Source organism: Mytilus galloprovincialis, chromosome 11 (assembly GCF_965363235.1).
Source record: "Mytilus galloprovincialis chromosome 11, xbMytGall1.hap1.1, whole genome shotgun sequence".
Taxonomy (NCBI): Eukaryota; Metazoa; Mollusca; class Bivalvia; order Mytilida; family Mytilidae; genus Mytilus; species Mytilus galloprovincialis.
This window is the reverse complement of record NC_134848.1, coordinates 75461048-75476298: the sequence shown is the minus strand read 5'-3', so window position 1 is coordinate 75476298 and position 15251 is coordinate 75461048. Positions and strand designations below refer to the sequence as shown.

Genomic DNA, 15251 nt, shown 5'->3' with positions numbered 1-15251 from the left:
GTAGGCATAATATGCATTTGTTCAAATCAGAATAATCAAACCTTAGTTACAAGAGTGATTAATAATCGTTTAAGGTATTCTAACAAATTTTTCCAATTAGTAAAGTTGAATTCATCATTTCGTAAATCTTCATGGACACCATCACGAAGTGATAAACCGTTAAAATATATACCAGATTTACAGATGACAGTGGATATGTTCCAATCGTCGATATAATCCCGTCCCTTTTCCCTCCGAATGTGACCTACCAAAACAGGACTTTTTTATAACCGGCTTTGTTTTAACATGAGCAACATGACGGGTGCCAGGTGTGCAGATGGATATGTTTACCATACAGCAGTACCTAAGATCACCGCCATTTTGGACGGAGTTCGTGTTGCTCAGTATTTATTTTCATATGTTATGTTTGTGTCTGTACTTTTCTTCCTTATTTGCAGCCATTGTGTTGTCAGTCGTATCGGCTTTGAATGTACCTTTGATATATGTTCATTCGTTCAACAAATAACAAAAATATTATGTCATTGCTCTTTGCAAATCGTCTTTGGTTTATTTTTTTCCGACTTCTTCCAATATTTTTACTTTGGCTGAAGCCAATTACTCGATATGTGAGTATTATAAAGATGATCCAAAAGAAAGTGCAATTTAAAACATACAATAAAATGTTTGTACTCACAGTTCATAAGTGTCACCAGGAAGATTAGGAATATGGAGTAATAATTTTGAATTACAGTTTAAAAAAGTGCCTGATGCATCGTTACGACAAGAACAATTCGATGGGCATGATCCTTTTACTAATCTAGTACAGATTACAAGACGAAAGAGGAGAAAAATCATTTTTCACTGTCAATTTGAATGTGTTACGTCGCTGAAAATAAATAGAAAATTATCATGAAATATATTTTATTCTGAAATGTAAAATAAGGTTAAGTATGCATGACCTTAACTGCACATTGTTTTGTCTACGAAAACCAGACCTGTTTCGAACGTTTATATATATAATACTTGAATTATGTCTACTCATTAACATTTATATATATATATGCGTTACAAAAGCATTAGTCTTAACATATTTAGTTTCTAAATAAATAAATAACCCTTGAAATCATTGTATTTATCGCATACACATTTGTTGAGTACGGTTTATTTCAGAAGTATTAAAGTTAAGCTATGTTTTCCTACATACTGTTCAAAATATTTTTTTAAAAGTATTACTCCTACCTTAAGTTAACATTGATCATGTTGATGTAAAGCTAAACTAATTGAAACAGGGTTCAAAATGTTTAACAACTTCTTTTATACACTTTTGTTTAGTGGCATTGTAATTACCGACAAGAAAAAGAAACAAAGCATTTCGTTTGTAGCCTTCACTGATTTACAAACTTCACTATATCAAATTACTGAAGTTTACATTAGCGTAACATTTAATGCACACAATGCACTCGTTATCTGTGTTAGTAAAGTACACATTCAACATATTCTACTTAAAGAGCATCATAAGGAAAATGTATTATGACTTGGTACGACATGTTCTATCTGATAAAATTCAATAACAAACAGGTATCTACTTTCCGTGTGTATATATATATAGCATTACAATAACCTACACGAAAAAAAGAAACAATGCATTCATTAAGTGCTTTGTATAGCTTTACAAGTATACATATATTAGATTACTGAAATAAATCTTAAAGAAAATTACTTTGCAGGAAGTAAAAAGTAACATAACTACCTTCAATGAAAATAAGAACGGAAAATCCCTTATGAAATGACAAAATCAAAAAGTCAAACACATCAGACGTATTGAAAATTACTGTCATATGTCGAACTTGGTAATCATGGTACAGGCATTTCCGTATGTAGAAAATGGTGGATTAAACCTAATTGTATAGCTATCTTAACCACTTTCGTCTATGGCAGTCACAAACATTACCATGATATTGACAACTATGTTTGAACAAAACATACATGCTGCATACTAAGTATAAATCTGAAATATTGTGGTACATCAGTGAACATTGGTCAACTAATTTAACATTCGACTGCTAACATTAATAATGATTTCAACATTCACGGTTAATTGTTAAGGGACATTGAATAGTGAATTATTAACATACGATATTGGATGTAAAAAATCGATAACCAACAATTAACTCAAACTGTCAATTTATTAGTACAACTGTCGTTGTGAATGTGTAACGTCAAAAATCCCCATTTGCTATTATTGATACTATAGACTACAGGACATTGTAACACTCGTGGTAAGAATTGCTATATCACTATTTCAAAAAATCTCAAGAATATAACTGTTGTTTTGCAATCGTCCCGTCTATTGATTAACTAAACGTTTTTCTTCCTTTTTTTAATTTACCTTGGACTTTTTTGTCTTCATTCTTTTTTGTTAATAATTAGAACGCTTGTAAAACGGATTATCAGAAAGCCTTTACCGTAAACATATGTGAATTGCTAGGGATGATAACGTGACATTTGCCCTGGTTATGCGCGGAAGTTAACAGTATGTAACTGATCAATTGATAACATCACCTAAATTAAACAAAATATCAAGAACGATATAGACTAACACCGTAGTGTCAGAAATTAAATAATCGTTTGTTAATTTTAAAAGTCCAATATAAATGATAAAATAATAAACAAAGGGTTTCGAATGCTGATATTGAAGTCATACCTTTAGAATGTGTAACAGACATCATAAATGTTGGAATATCTGTGTCACCGATGGCCCGGGGATATGTTGCAGCTTTCAGAGCTACAGTGTTGTCTTTTGTTCTGTTTGGTTATATCTGTATGTATTTTTCGTCGATTTATGTTGGCTTACTTTTCTTTGGATACATTAAACTGTATCTCTTCTTAAAACGGATTTGCTTCCAATATGTTTCAGTTCTACCCTTTGTGTGGAAACGAATTTACAAAGTGTATCAACTTATCACGTGAATCAGAAAATATAGGCTCCAGCAATTATGATAAGTTGTTATAAAATTATTGCATCTGGAGGATAAATACGGCAAATTTTCCGTAACTTGAGCAATGATGAAAAGTTGCTTGATGTGTTTGCGCTTTTGATTTTGTCATTTGATTTTCTGTTTTGATTTATCCTTTTGAGTGCCATGTTTTTCTTATTTAACTTTTTTTTGTATGTATTATTTTAATTTAAATGAATTGAGGTTATGATTTTTTTTAGTGATGAGTATGTTATACTGGAATATTTCATTTGTTTATTATCTTCTTTGAATCGTGAATTGTATATCCGATTTGTTTGTATATTGTGTTCTGTCATCACATTAGCAGACTTAATAGATGGAACAGACGTTAGCAGATATTTACTGGAAACAGTTCTGTCATTATTGTGAGATTGAAGATCAATACGATTGTTTCGAAATCACTAAACTGGTGCCTTACATCAATTTGTTTATGTTTATCCAAATACATGCATTATACATGCATATCGTTTTTCAATAGAAATATTTCGATAAAACCATAAATATGGGTAACAAACTAAAACCAAGGGAAACTTATCAAGTATAAGAGTAACGGGACAACAGAAAACCAAATGTTAACAAAATCAAATGCCAACACATAACCGTACTGTGTGATAACAACTGTTATTCCTGACCTGATGCAGAACATTTTAAGAAAAAAAAGTAGGTTTAACCGACTTTATTGCTAGCCAAACCCTCCACTTAAATGACAATTTTAAGATTACAGTTAAAATGACAACACCCGTAACAGGAATACAGTACAAACACACGCAACAATACTTAACATAGAGAAATACATAAATAAATAATATAATAGTAATAGTACATTATAAAATGTAAACCGCAGAATAACAACGAACACCTACAATGAATTAACGACAGAATGCCATGACACCATGAACGTTATATCGACTTCACGACACATAAATGGATTAACGTCACGCATAAATCATTTGTGACGTGTATGTTATCACAGGTAATTAAAAAACAATAATAATAAAAAGAGTTGTTTCATTTAATTCATTCAAGAATATGAACATGGAATTGTGTTCGTAATGGTGTTGTTATTTGTTTTTCTGATCAAAATACCAAACATCAAAACAGTTTATAAACCTAACTATCCTGTGCTTCAGGGTAAAGAGTCTTATATAGACGAAACGCGCGTCTGGCGTCCCCGAGGGTATCACCAGCCCAGTAGTCAACAATTCGGTGATGACATGAATTTACAAAACATTGATTTTTCTTCGAAAAAAAACTAAGAATTTTCTTATCCCAGGCATGGATTACCTTACCCGTATTTGGCACAACTTTTTGGAATTTGGATCCTCAATGCTCTTCAACTTTGTACTTGTTAGGCTTTATAAAAATTTTGATATGAGCGTCACTGATGAGTTTCATGTAGACGAAACGCGCGTCTGGCGTACTAAATTATAATCCTGGTACCTTTGATAACTAATTAGACCTTGGTTACGGGAGAAATAAAGGCAATAGTAGTGTACTGCTGTTCAAAACTCATAAATCTATGGACAAAAAACAAAATCGGGATAACAAACTAAAACTGAGGGAAACGCATTAAATATTAGAGGAGAACAACGACACAACATTAAAATGTAACACACACAGCAACGGACTAAGCATTAGACAACATCCAATGAGAATAACCAATATAACATCAAAACCAAATACATGAATTTGGGATAGAAAAGTACCTTGACACGTCTTATAGTAATGTGAATTCACACTCAAAATAGGAGAAAACAAACGACACAACGGAAACACAACGTAAAAATGTTACACACACAAACGAACTATGATATAAACATGTTGAATATGGTTTTGTGGCATGCCAAACCTAGCACTTTGATGGCATTGTTAAATATAACATTAAAATGACAACATAATAATACAGGACTACAATACAAATAAATAGCAGAACGTATTAGGCAAAGAAACACATGAATAATAGATAACAAAAGGCATCAGGTTTAAAATTCATTACGTCAAAAACGCGCCTCGTCCAAACAAGATTTACCAGTGACGCCCAGATATAAAAGTTCGAAAGTAAAAAAAAGGGGACAAAATTGTACAGCTCTAAGGATCAAAAGTTGAAAAAAGTTGTGCCAAATACGGCTAGAGAAACCTCTTTTAATCAGTTATGCGTTTCTAAAAGTTAAGTTAAATTATTGTATTTCAAGCATTTACATGAAACAGATTGAAACAGTTCCATGTTATCAATTTGCCAATGTTTGACACACACTTACTGATGGGTTTAAGTTATTCCGTAAACCTATGTCTACCTCCTTAAGTAACTTCACCGACAATACCGCAATGAGACCATCATACAAACACAATTATGTACTTCTATGTGAAGGATAACTGGTTTTAAAGAAAACTAAACTTATATTTGTTTATTATTCAATAATCAGAAATTTAAACAAAAATGCAATTCGTGATGCATGTACATACCACAAACAATTATATACAAAATATCTTAAGTTGAAAACATTAGAATTAAAATACACACATCACTTCATATACAGAAAACACTATGTTAAAGGCAATGATTACATATTTAAAGACGATGTCCTTTGGTTTTTTTCTGTAAACGACGCTGCCACGGTATGTTTCTCAACCATTCACTCTTGCCTGCAGTCTATCCTCGCATCTTTCCGGAAGACTGGCACCCACCAAATAAAGTTGTAGAAAAATATCAATATACGTTAAAGCAAAATCGTTGACTATTCAAAATCGTGAACTCAAAACAAGGCGAAAAAGAGATATGTGTATATTGTTACATCTCTTGTGTTGTTCCAAGTAGTTCAGTAATGTTAAACATTTGTTTAAAAGCAACACTATACACGGTTTTTTAATAACTGAATAATCATCAATCGATCTGGTGAGGCTGGATGTAAATACAAATGTATGCGACATTTATAATTTCAATGTTCAATAACGAATAGCTCCAAACAAACCAGAATTATTACAGTAATTCTTCTTTTTATTTTGGAACATTTTGATCCTGAAAACTCTGTTGCTTCGATGTCATTTAAGTCTTTGAAAGTAGTGAAAGTATATGCTTAAAACATATGCACGGATGTCTTAAAATGTACTGTCGCCTTAGACCTCATTGAGTTATTTCATAAAAGGATGGAACAATGGTGGGCCAGATTCCATTTTCATAATCAATATTTCATGTTTAAAATAAAAAAAGAAGATGTGGTATGATATCCAATGAGACAACTGTCCACAAGAGACTGAAATGACGCAGACATTAACAACTGTTCATCTATAGAAAAACATGTCTATAAGTGTAACATCTCAAAAAGTTGTCCTCTGTAAATAAAGTTGATAATCACATTTCTTTTGGTCATACAGCTCTTTAACTGTTTCGGTTTTTACAAATCTTTGACTTTCTTGGATTGGCTATAAGGGACTCAGATGAAAGTAATTCAAGCAAAATGCAACGGATGCATTGAAACGTATAACGTATAAAACAGAAGATGTTGTATGATTGCCAATAGGACAATCACAACAAGAGGCCAAAATGACAACTATAAGTCACAGTACGACCTTCAACAATGAGCAAAGCCCATACTGCAAAGCCAGCTGAAAGGCGCCGAAATGACAATGTAAAACAATTTAAACGAGAAAAGTAACGGCCTAATGTATGTACAAAAAATGTACGAAAAACATCTGTTTAACGCACAAATAGACGGATACCACTGAATTACAGTCTCTTGGAATAGGCACATAAATACAGAATGTATCGGGGTTAAACATGTTAGAGGGATCCAAACACTCCCCATAACAATGGTTTCTGTTCATCTGTACACCACTTAGGCGATACAGTTGCTGTATGATAAGTAATCATCAACTCAATAGTCAGTAATTCAGTACTGACATGAATTATAACAACCATCGAAAACGTAAGTTAATAGTATTTTACATGTGTAATATCTTGAATTTATCCCGAAAAAGTCTGACTTATTAACACTACCTTTCCCTTTGCTTGAATACTTATCAATATCAATATCAGTTGTCAACACGCATTAGCTATGACATGGAATACTAATTGGCCTCCATATTATTTAATTATTTCATGACCAATGTCTGTATGTTTTGATACTTTTCATCTAAACCCTTTGTGCTATTAAGGTGTATCTAGGACTGTTTCCATGTAATTTAAACCTTCATTTGTGTAATGTTTTGGGCAAAACAAAACATTGAGTCGATTAAAAGTATCGGGTGTTATGCAATGAGTACATGGTAAAGACATAATAATGTTTATCCTCTACAGAGGTTATTGCATACAAATCGTGTGGAAATTGTGCAAATTGTACGAGTTACAGCTAACGGTTTTAAAGGAATACACGACTCGCACTAACCCCCCACCAAAAAAATATAGCTTCTTTAATTAAATCTCAGGATATCATTAAGTTTAAATGTATTACCTTGTCATGTTCTTAATTTCAAGGATTACACTAAGCATCATAACCGTCTCGTGCTAATGTTGTATATAGATTATTTTCTCTTGATCATACGTACATATAAAAATAATATAATGCATTAATTTATTTTTTATATTTGTCTTACTAGCATCATAATAAAACTCTAGCTATTGGTAATTGAAATATCCGTGATTTGTTTATTCAGTGTAATCAATTATTTATATATGCTCAATGCAAATAATAAAAAAAAAATATAAGTTTCAATACATATATCTGTTACTCTAAAATAGGGTTTACATTACATTAAAACATCTCATTAAAGAAAAACTGTGTATGCTATAACATATTGATTACAATACAATCAATAAACGGCCCTGCATAATATCATGTGTAAGATTTTTTTATGAACAATTTGTAATACTGAGAATATAATTAATATATTAATTGATAAAAAATGTTAAATACAAAAATGTGTTATTGAACATGCTGAATACGTTATTGAATATGTTCCGAATTAAACATCTGATTTTATCTATTTGATTTGATTTATGTAAAATATAACAATTGTCTTAATTAATAGTATTTATTAATCATCAAATCGTTTTTTTATTATCATCTAAGTCATGATTTGAAATTTTGTCACCTACAAATGTGATTCGACACTACATAAAACATTTCTTTATTTCGATAACATTTCTAATAATAACTAAAGATAATTGAACTATTCATTCCTACAAACAGACAGTCTGTTATTGTAACATCAAAAGCTGATACTATTAGTATGCATTGAGATGCTGAGAATATTTGCGGTTAAACTGAAAATACAATATAGAATTCAGTGTATAGGTTATAGCATATAGTTGTATACATATGAAAGCAAGCAATCATCGAAATATCTTGTACTGACAACATGCATACTTAACTTATGAAACAGTTTAAGTATGGATATAAATACTAAACAATGTTATATACATCGTCATAACTTTTGTAAATGAACATAATATTTAGTTATATTGATTGGATGTTACCTAAGATTTCCCTAAGTCTTTGTTGTTCTATATGCAATTATACTAATCATATTCTATGCAATATAGCAAATTGAAAACAATCTGCTTAAATCAGTCTATCAAATGAATTCCGTTTCCTTTCTCAGAAAAAAAGAAGTGTATATACATGCACCCTCCAATGTTTAAGGACACTTATTTTCGATTTTAAAACACAACTTACCTGGACAATAGTTAACATATCTGTCTGCACACAAACACTGAGCTGTACCATTCACAGGTTCTATATAACAGTCACCAAAACCACAGTCGTACGAAGTACACTGACTGTCTATTTAAGTTTAAGTGTAAAATAAAATTAATGCACACACATTAGAACAAAAGATTGGACTTTGACAGCTTGTGGGCAATACGTTGGAATGTTGTATTGTGACATTTGAAGTTCAAACATTGTCAGATTGTCGAGTGTAACTAGTATGGTTATTTGTTAGATTTTAGCCATATCACGTTTGTCTTTCCTAATTTACTTGTTGGCCTTTATATTTAAAGAATTTAACGTTTCTGATGTTGATTTAGATTGAAAAACGCCGATACGCATTGAATGTATATACCATGTCTTTTTTAACATTTATTTTTGTACAAAGAACTATTTGATATTCTTAACACTGACTAGAATAACGTAATTCTACTGTTTCAGTGGAAATACATTCCGAGCTTGCCCTTTTAATTAAGCTAGACATGACCAGTTTGCAATGTAGTTATGAGTACGTAGTTGTATGATTATAATCACCAATGTTTGCGAACACATTAATTAAAGGAACGGCAGACCTCTTATCTTACATCACTCCATCTTAAATGCTCATGTTCATAATAAACATATGTTACTTTAGTTGTTTCATGACGATTGTGTTGCCTTGAAGTAACTTAATATATACCTTGACAAAATGTGCCGGTCCACTGTCCTAAACAGTCGCAAGTAAGTTCATAACCCATGGCAACACATTTACCACCATTGAAACATTGACAGTTATCAGCTTAAATAAAACAACATGACCTTGACATGTTATAGAAATTGTTTTTCATTCTTCTCAGAGTTCGGTGTTAACTATGTTTCTCTTTTTGATATCCGAAAAAAAATAATATAGCAATTGACAGACCTTTATAATTTACATTTGTTTTCATTAAATAAAAACAATAATTCAGTGAAATATTTTGTTTATGTAATATTTGTGTACTATTACTTTTCTGGTTGTTATTTCTTTTTTAGTCATGTCATTGTCAGTTATTTTTCGATCTATGAGTTTTACTTTCCCTCTAGTATCGTTCGTCCCTCTTTTAAATATTGATTATCGATAAAATTCTATTTTAAGGCAAAGGTAAAACATCATGCTTATGTGATTTTTAAAGAACGTATACAGAGAAATCATAACAAACTTTATTGAAATTTTAATCTGTCATTTTAAGATGTTGAAAGAGATTTGAAAAATTCGAATCGGTTGTCATATGCATACGTCGAAGACAGCCTGGCATATACTTGACTCATTTCACTGTACGAAAACAAGACAAGTATAACATATCTAATAGTATGTATCGAACAACTGCCTAAAAACGATTAAGTAACTTGCAAATGTTTTTGTTCATGATAAAAACTGAGATTTGTTTTCACTCTTGGGTCAATGGCGTCAATCTTTAAAAATCCTCTTTCCTCAAGAATGTCATAAAAGGAAAAGCTCGATCGAGAATATCGTATTAATTGGACAATTTATACATCTAATTCACATCATTCTAAGGGAAGAATATTTTCAAATATTTGTGAAGATCGGTTATGATTTTTGATTAACTGTATGTTCATTTTTACAGAAAGCAGTTTTGTCCAGCACTTGGCATACCCAGCAATATAGCGTTGTTTGCGCGGACACTCGTTATAGTAGTATTAACATGATACGAATGGTATTATTATCTTTCAGCGTTCGATGCATTTTATAAAAACCTGTTTTAATCCACAATTGTCTACATTAAAAAAAACTGCACCAACAAAGGAATATACAGTTGTTATTCATTCTATTGAGGTGTTTAATCCTTTGATATTTGCCATTTAATGAAAAATTTTCCGTTTAAACTATTTCTTTAAAGTTCAGTATTTTTGAAAAAAACTTTTTATTTAATAACAAGAAAAAAATCACACATGTTATTTCGTTATTTTATTCATCAACCATGTCAACAAAACAAAACATGTCGTTTTTGTGTTTGCAAAGTGTTTACTTATGTACTGTATTATTCTAGAGTAATTGTCCATTAAAACGTTTCTCTGTTGATTTTCAGGATATATTCTGTAAACACTGACAACAATTTGTTGTACCCTTTGTTTTTAAATTTGTTTATGTTCATTCACATCACTCAATGCTGTTTTTTGTCATAACAATGATTCCGAACTATTTTAATTATTTTATATTCTTCTGATTAAAAAAAAAGTGATGAATAGAATGTTTTGTAGCGAAATATTTTGAAAGGTTACTAACTACTCGTACAACTTACGATGATACATGTTAAGTACAGCTGACTGGAACGATGTAACTTATATTATGTTTTTACATTTGGTGTAACATTTTGAATTATTTCTTTGGTTTTAATGAATTACATAGATTTTCCAGTGAAAAAAAAACCCGATAATTTCACATGTGAAATAAACGTAAGTATATCACTCCTCTGACGTCATACATCAATAAGTGTTGTCAAGACGTCGTTAACGTCGGATCAAAACGAATTGTGAATGCGTAGGAAAATATATAGTTCCTTACATTTTCTACTTGAATTTCATAAAAAAGGCCATTTACCAAATGCAATAAAAAGAATAACTAATCAAAGAATTTAAATATCGATAAATAATCAACTCGTGACCGAACAACACTGACAATTAACTCATGTGCTGCGCACATTCTTGAATTAATGTTTTGTTCGGTCACTCGTTGAATATTTTTCTCTATTTGAATTCTTCGATTAGTTATTCTATAAATGTCACTATCTACATGTACTACTCACGATGACATGTGCAAAGTACAGCTGACTGCAATTATGTAACTAATGTTCCGTTACTACATGTAGCTTTATATATGGAGAGGTCACTAACTAATGGTACTACTTACGATGACATGTGTCAAGTACAGCTGATTGCAGTGATTTAACTAATGTTCCGTTACTACATTTAGCGTAATATATTAAAAGGTCACTAACTCCTGGTACTACTTACGATGACATGTGTCTAGTACAGCTGACTGCAATGATTTAACTAATGTTCCGTTGCTACATGTAGCAGTGCTTCCTATATCATATATTGATGATCGTTCAATTAACCATGACCAGAATGCAAAAATACTGCAGTCACAGTTAAGTGGATTTCCTAAGAGATGCCTTAAAATACAATTAAACTGTCAAGTATATCTAGTTTAAGTACTAATAAACCTGATAGTCAGGAATATGTTCATGATTTTATATCAAAATGAGAAAATCTTTAAATCTCAAAATATTAGGAAATTAACAGTTATGTGTAAAATCTAATGGAATACGCAGAACACATCACCATTATGTGAATAGATAGAAAAAAGTAAATGTTAAAAAATCTAAGAAAAAAAACATATGAGAAGATAGCTTTAATGATAGGCTTAGACATATTTAAAGAAACTATGGGTTCCCATGTGTATTATCCTCCAATTAGATATTAAAGAAACTATTCCGTAGATTCTTTCTAAATAGTATTCATTTTGATTTACGTTCACAAAACACATAAGGTTGTATATAACATGTATAAACAAAAGAGTCTACTTTCAAACTGGCAAACCAAATTGATAATTATAACTTCATTTGTTCACTTAAATGGAAAGTATTATCAGTAAGGTGCACGATTTCGTTAAAATTTATGAACCTTATTAAAAATCTAGACCTATTGTTATCTCTAAACTTGTACACTGATACTACCTTACAAGTTGTATTCGTAAGTATGTTAGAATATGCATACATATACATTTCAGAAATTTGTGATGAGTTAATTTGTAGCGATTGACATATGCAGTCGTCAAACGTTGGAGCGGGACAGAAATGTTCGCCACTGCATATTAATGGTAAGTTGACAAGTTAAAATTTTCACGTTTGTCATTAATTCATCCATCTATGGCGAAACTGCGAAATGAATAAAGATATGAGGCAAACCATATTGTCAGGGAGCGTCTTTACAATCAAAGATGGCAGACGACACTGATTCTTACTTACACGTTGTATTCGTAAGTTATTCGAATATGCACACATATACAAGTCAGAAATTTGTGATGAGTTAATTTGTAGCGCTTGACATGTGCAGTCGTCAAACTTTAGAGAGGGGCAGACGTGTATGCCACTGCATATTCATAGTAAGTTGATAAGCTGAAATTTTCACGTGTGTCATTTATTCATCCATCTATGGCAATACTGCGAAATAACTAAAGGTATGAGGCAAACCATCTAGTTCAGGAAGCGTCCTTGACCATCAATAATCAAACAATGTTGTTTAAAACATATACTAACGATCGTTGCAGATATCAACATTTAGAATTATTGCAGCTTCAACACTTGCAAATAATTTACAAAACATGTATTTTATATATGGAGAATTAACCGCACTTAAACATATACATCAAACACTATTGTTCTAGTAGATTATTTTTCCTTTTTTAACTAATGTTTACAGTGTAATTCGATTTTACTCTTTATGATATAAATCATGATAAAAGAGTTTTCCTCACATATGTCATTACTAACTATTCTGCCCTATAATGTACTTTAACTGTTATACACTATAATTCATTTTGAAATTTCTGGAACAGAACTGTTATAGAACTCGTCAAGTATATAGAACATTTACGGTTCCGAACGGAGGTAATAACAGATCTCGGTGGTAGCTTATTGATCGAAAACTAGTTGTCAATACATGACAATCAAACATCTTCGAATGAACATGATAATGGTTTGGGAAATAAATCAATCTAGAACCAACAGTATCAAACAAACTAACAAGATAACAAAATTAACAATCTATAATTACAACACATACTTGATCACCTGACAATGATAATTTTAAAACTTAATATCAAATCGTGTACAGACGACTGTATATGTTTACTAGCTATATATATAGTTGCACTGTTTATATGTTTTCTATATTCGTAAAGTAATTATAAGCTTACAACAAAGTCAAAGATGTTAAGTTTCCAAAAGCGTGTTCTTCGATATCGCTGATATTGTTTCCATGTAAATATCTGTAATGTCAATAACATATATTTCATCTAACATATAAAAAAAACCACTGCTGCAACTTAATTAGCATAAATGTTTTGTTGCTATGGAAAACGTAATAGAACTAATTATTGTGTGTTGAACGATTATTAATTTTTGTATCCTTTTTTAAATAAAAATTCTAGATTAGAATGAAAAGGGTTTAAAGAAGATAATTTTTTTGTAGATACGAATTTATTTTGCTGTCATTAGTAACCTTCCACAAAGAAAATGTGTTAATTGAACCTTCTTGTTTTTATAATATGTGTGTGATTGGTGTACATTTTGATTATGTCTATGTTCAAAACAAATGTAAAAGAAGGGATATGAAATAAATTACAATAAATTTCAGCTGAACATAGTAAATCAAGAGGGCACCACATATATACCAGTAAGAGACAAGTAGCATGTTTAACCCGTCTAAAAAAGTTTGAGTCTATTGAAGTTGCATCATTATTATTGAAGAATGTTATTATGTGTGTTTCATTTATCAAAGCACATAATTTAATTGATTCATTTCCTACTTTGTTGGAATCATAGTCATTTCGTACCCTAACCATTTAGTATCTCCATGTCTTACCATGGCGAAAACCTTTTCGTACCCTGACCATTTCGTACATTGACCTTTTTCGTACCTCATTGAATATAATATATTTATTTTCCGTGCACATGGGAGATATGAAGATTTGTTCACCCAAGAATATTCATATTTTACGAGGGTGATAAAAAAATTTAAAACATTAACTGTGGGTAACGTCGTTCAAGGCAATTCCTGCGTCAGAGGGGAACATGCTACTCAGAAGGGAATATGAAATGTTGATCGACATCATGTGCATTATTACAAACCAACCAAACAGTGACGTTCGAATCCAAAAGGCCAAATAAAATACGAAGTTGAAGAGCATTGAGGACCAAAATTTCTAAAAGGTTTGCAAACTACAGCTATGGTTATCTATGTCTGAGGAAGAACAGTCTTTCAAAAAAAACAAAAATTTGTAAACAGTAAATTTATAAATATAACCATATCAATGACAATTCCTGTCAGCACAAACAATGCTGACTACTAGGCCTGTAATACCCTCGGATATATAAATCTCCAGCAGCAGTGGCATCGACCCAATACAATGTCAATTTCAAGGGGTTGGGGTGAGAATGGAATATATTCAGCACAGACATACATTCTTGCAATCAACTTCGATTTAATTATTAATAAATATGTAGATGTCAGATAAATGTTCACGAGGCAACAACCAACATAAACATTATCATAAACATCATTGAATATAAAGTTTAATATGCATTTTATATATAGATCACACTATATAACAAGCATTAAATATAAAGATAAAGAAAATAAAAAACAAACAACAAGTTATACTCAAGGAAAAAAACAGAAAATTTGGGTGTTAAGACTCAGTGACTCATATAAGAATAATGATCAAATATAGCAGAGGAGGCTTGGAATATATCTGCGGATTAGCGACACACGAATGCGCGCCACGCTT

General features: G+C 31.1%; 1 protein-coding gene across 1 annotated transcript; it reads right to left on the bottom strand.

Moving 5' to 3' along the window:
* Positions 1–7440: 7440 nt before the first annotated feature.
* Positions 7441–14290, bottom strand: LOC143050904 (uncharacterized). Its single transcript, XM_076224009.1, has 5 exons — positions 14271–14290; positions 11693–11853; positions 9381–9479; positions 8669–8776; positions 7441–7523 (listed from the first exon to the last, which is right to left on the bottom strand). The coding sequence occupies exons 1-5, from the start codon at positions 14288–14290 to the stop codon at positions 7498–7500; spliced, it is 414 nt and encodes a 137-aa protein (XP_076080124.1). The 3' UTR covers positions 7441–7497.
* Between the last annotated feature and the right edge of the window lie 961 nt (positions 14291–15251).

What these genes read in the sequence shown, in the direction of transcription:
- LOC143050904 (XM_076224009.1), bottom strand. Translation starts at nt 14,290, where the DNA reads ATGACTATGATTCCAACAAA. An exon ending in ATGACTATGATTCCAACAAA is followed by an intron (nt 11,854 to 14,270) that starts GTAGGAAATGAA and finishes TTGTATTTTAAG; the next exon opens with GCATCTCTTAGGAAATCCAC. An exon ending in TGTACTAGACACATGTCATC is followed by an intron (nt 9,480 to 11,692) that starts GTAAGTAGTACC and finishes GTTTTATTTAAG; the next exon opens with CTGATAACTGTCAATGTTTC.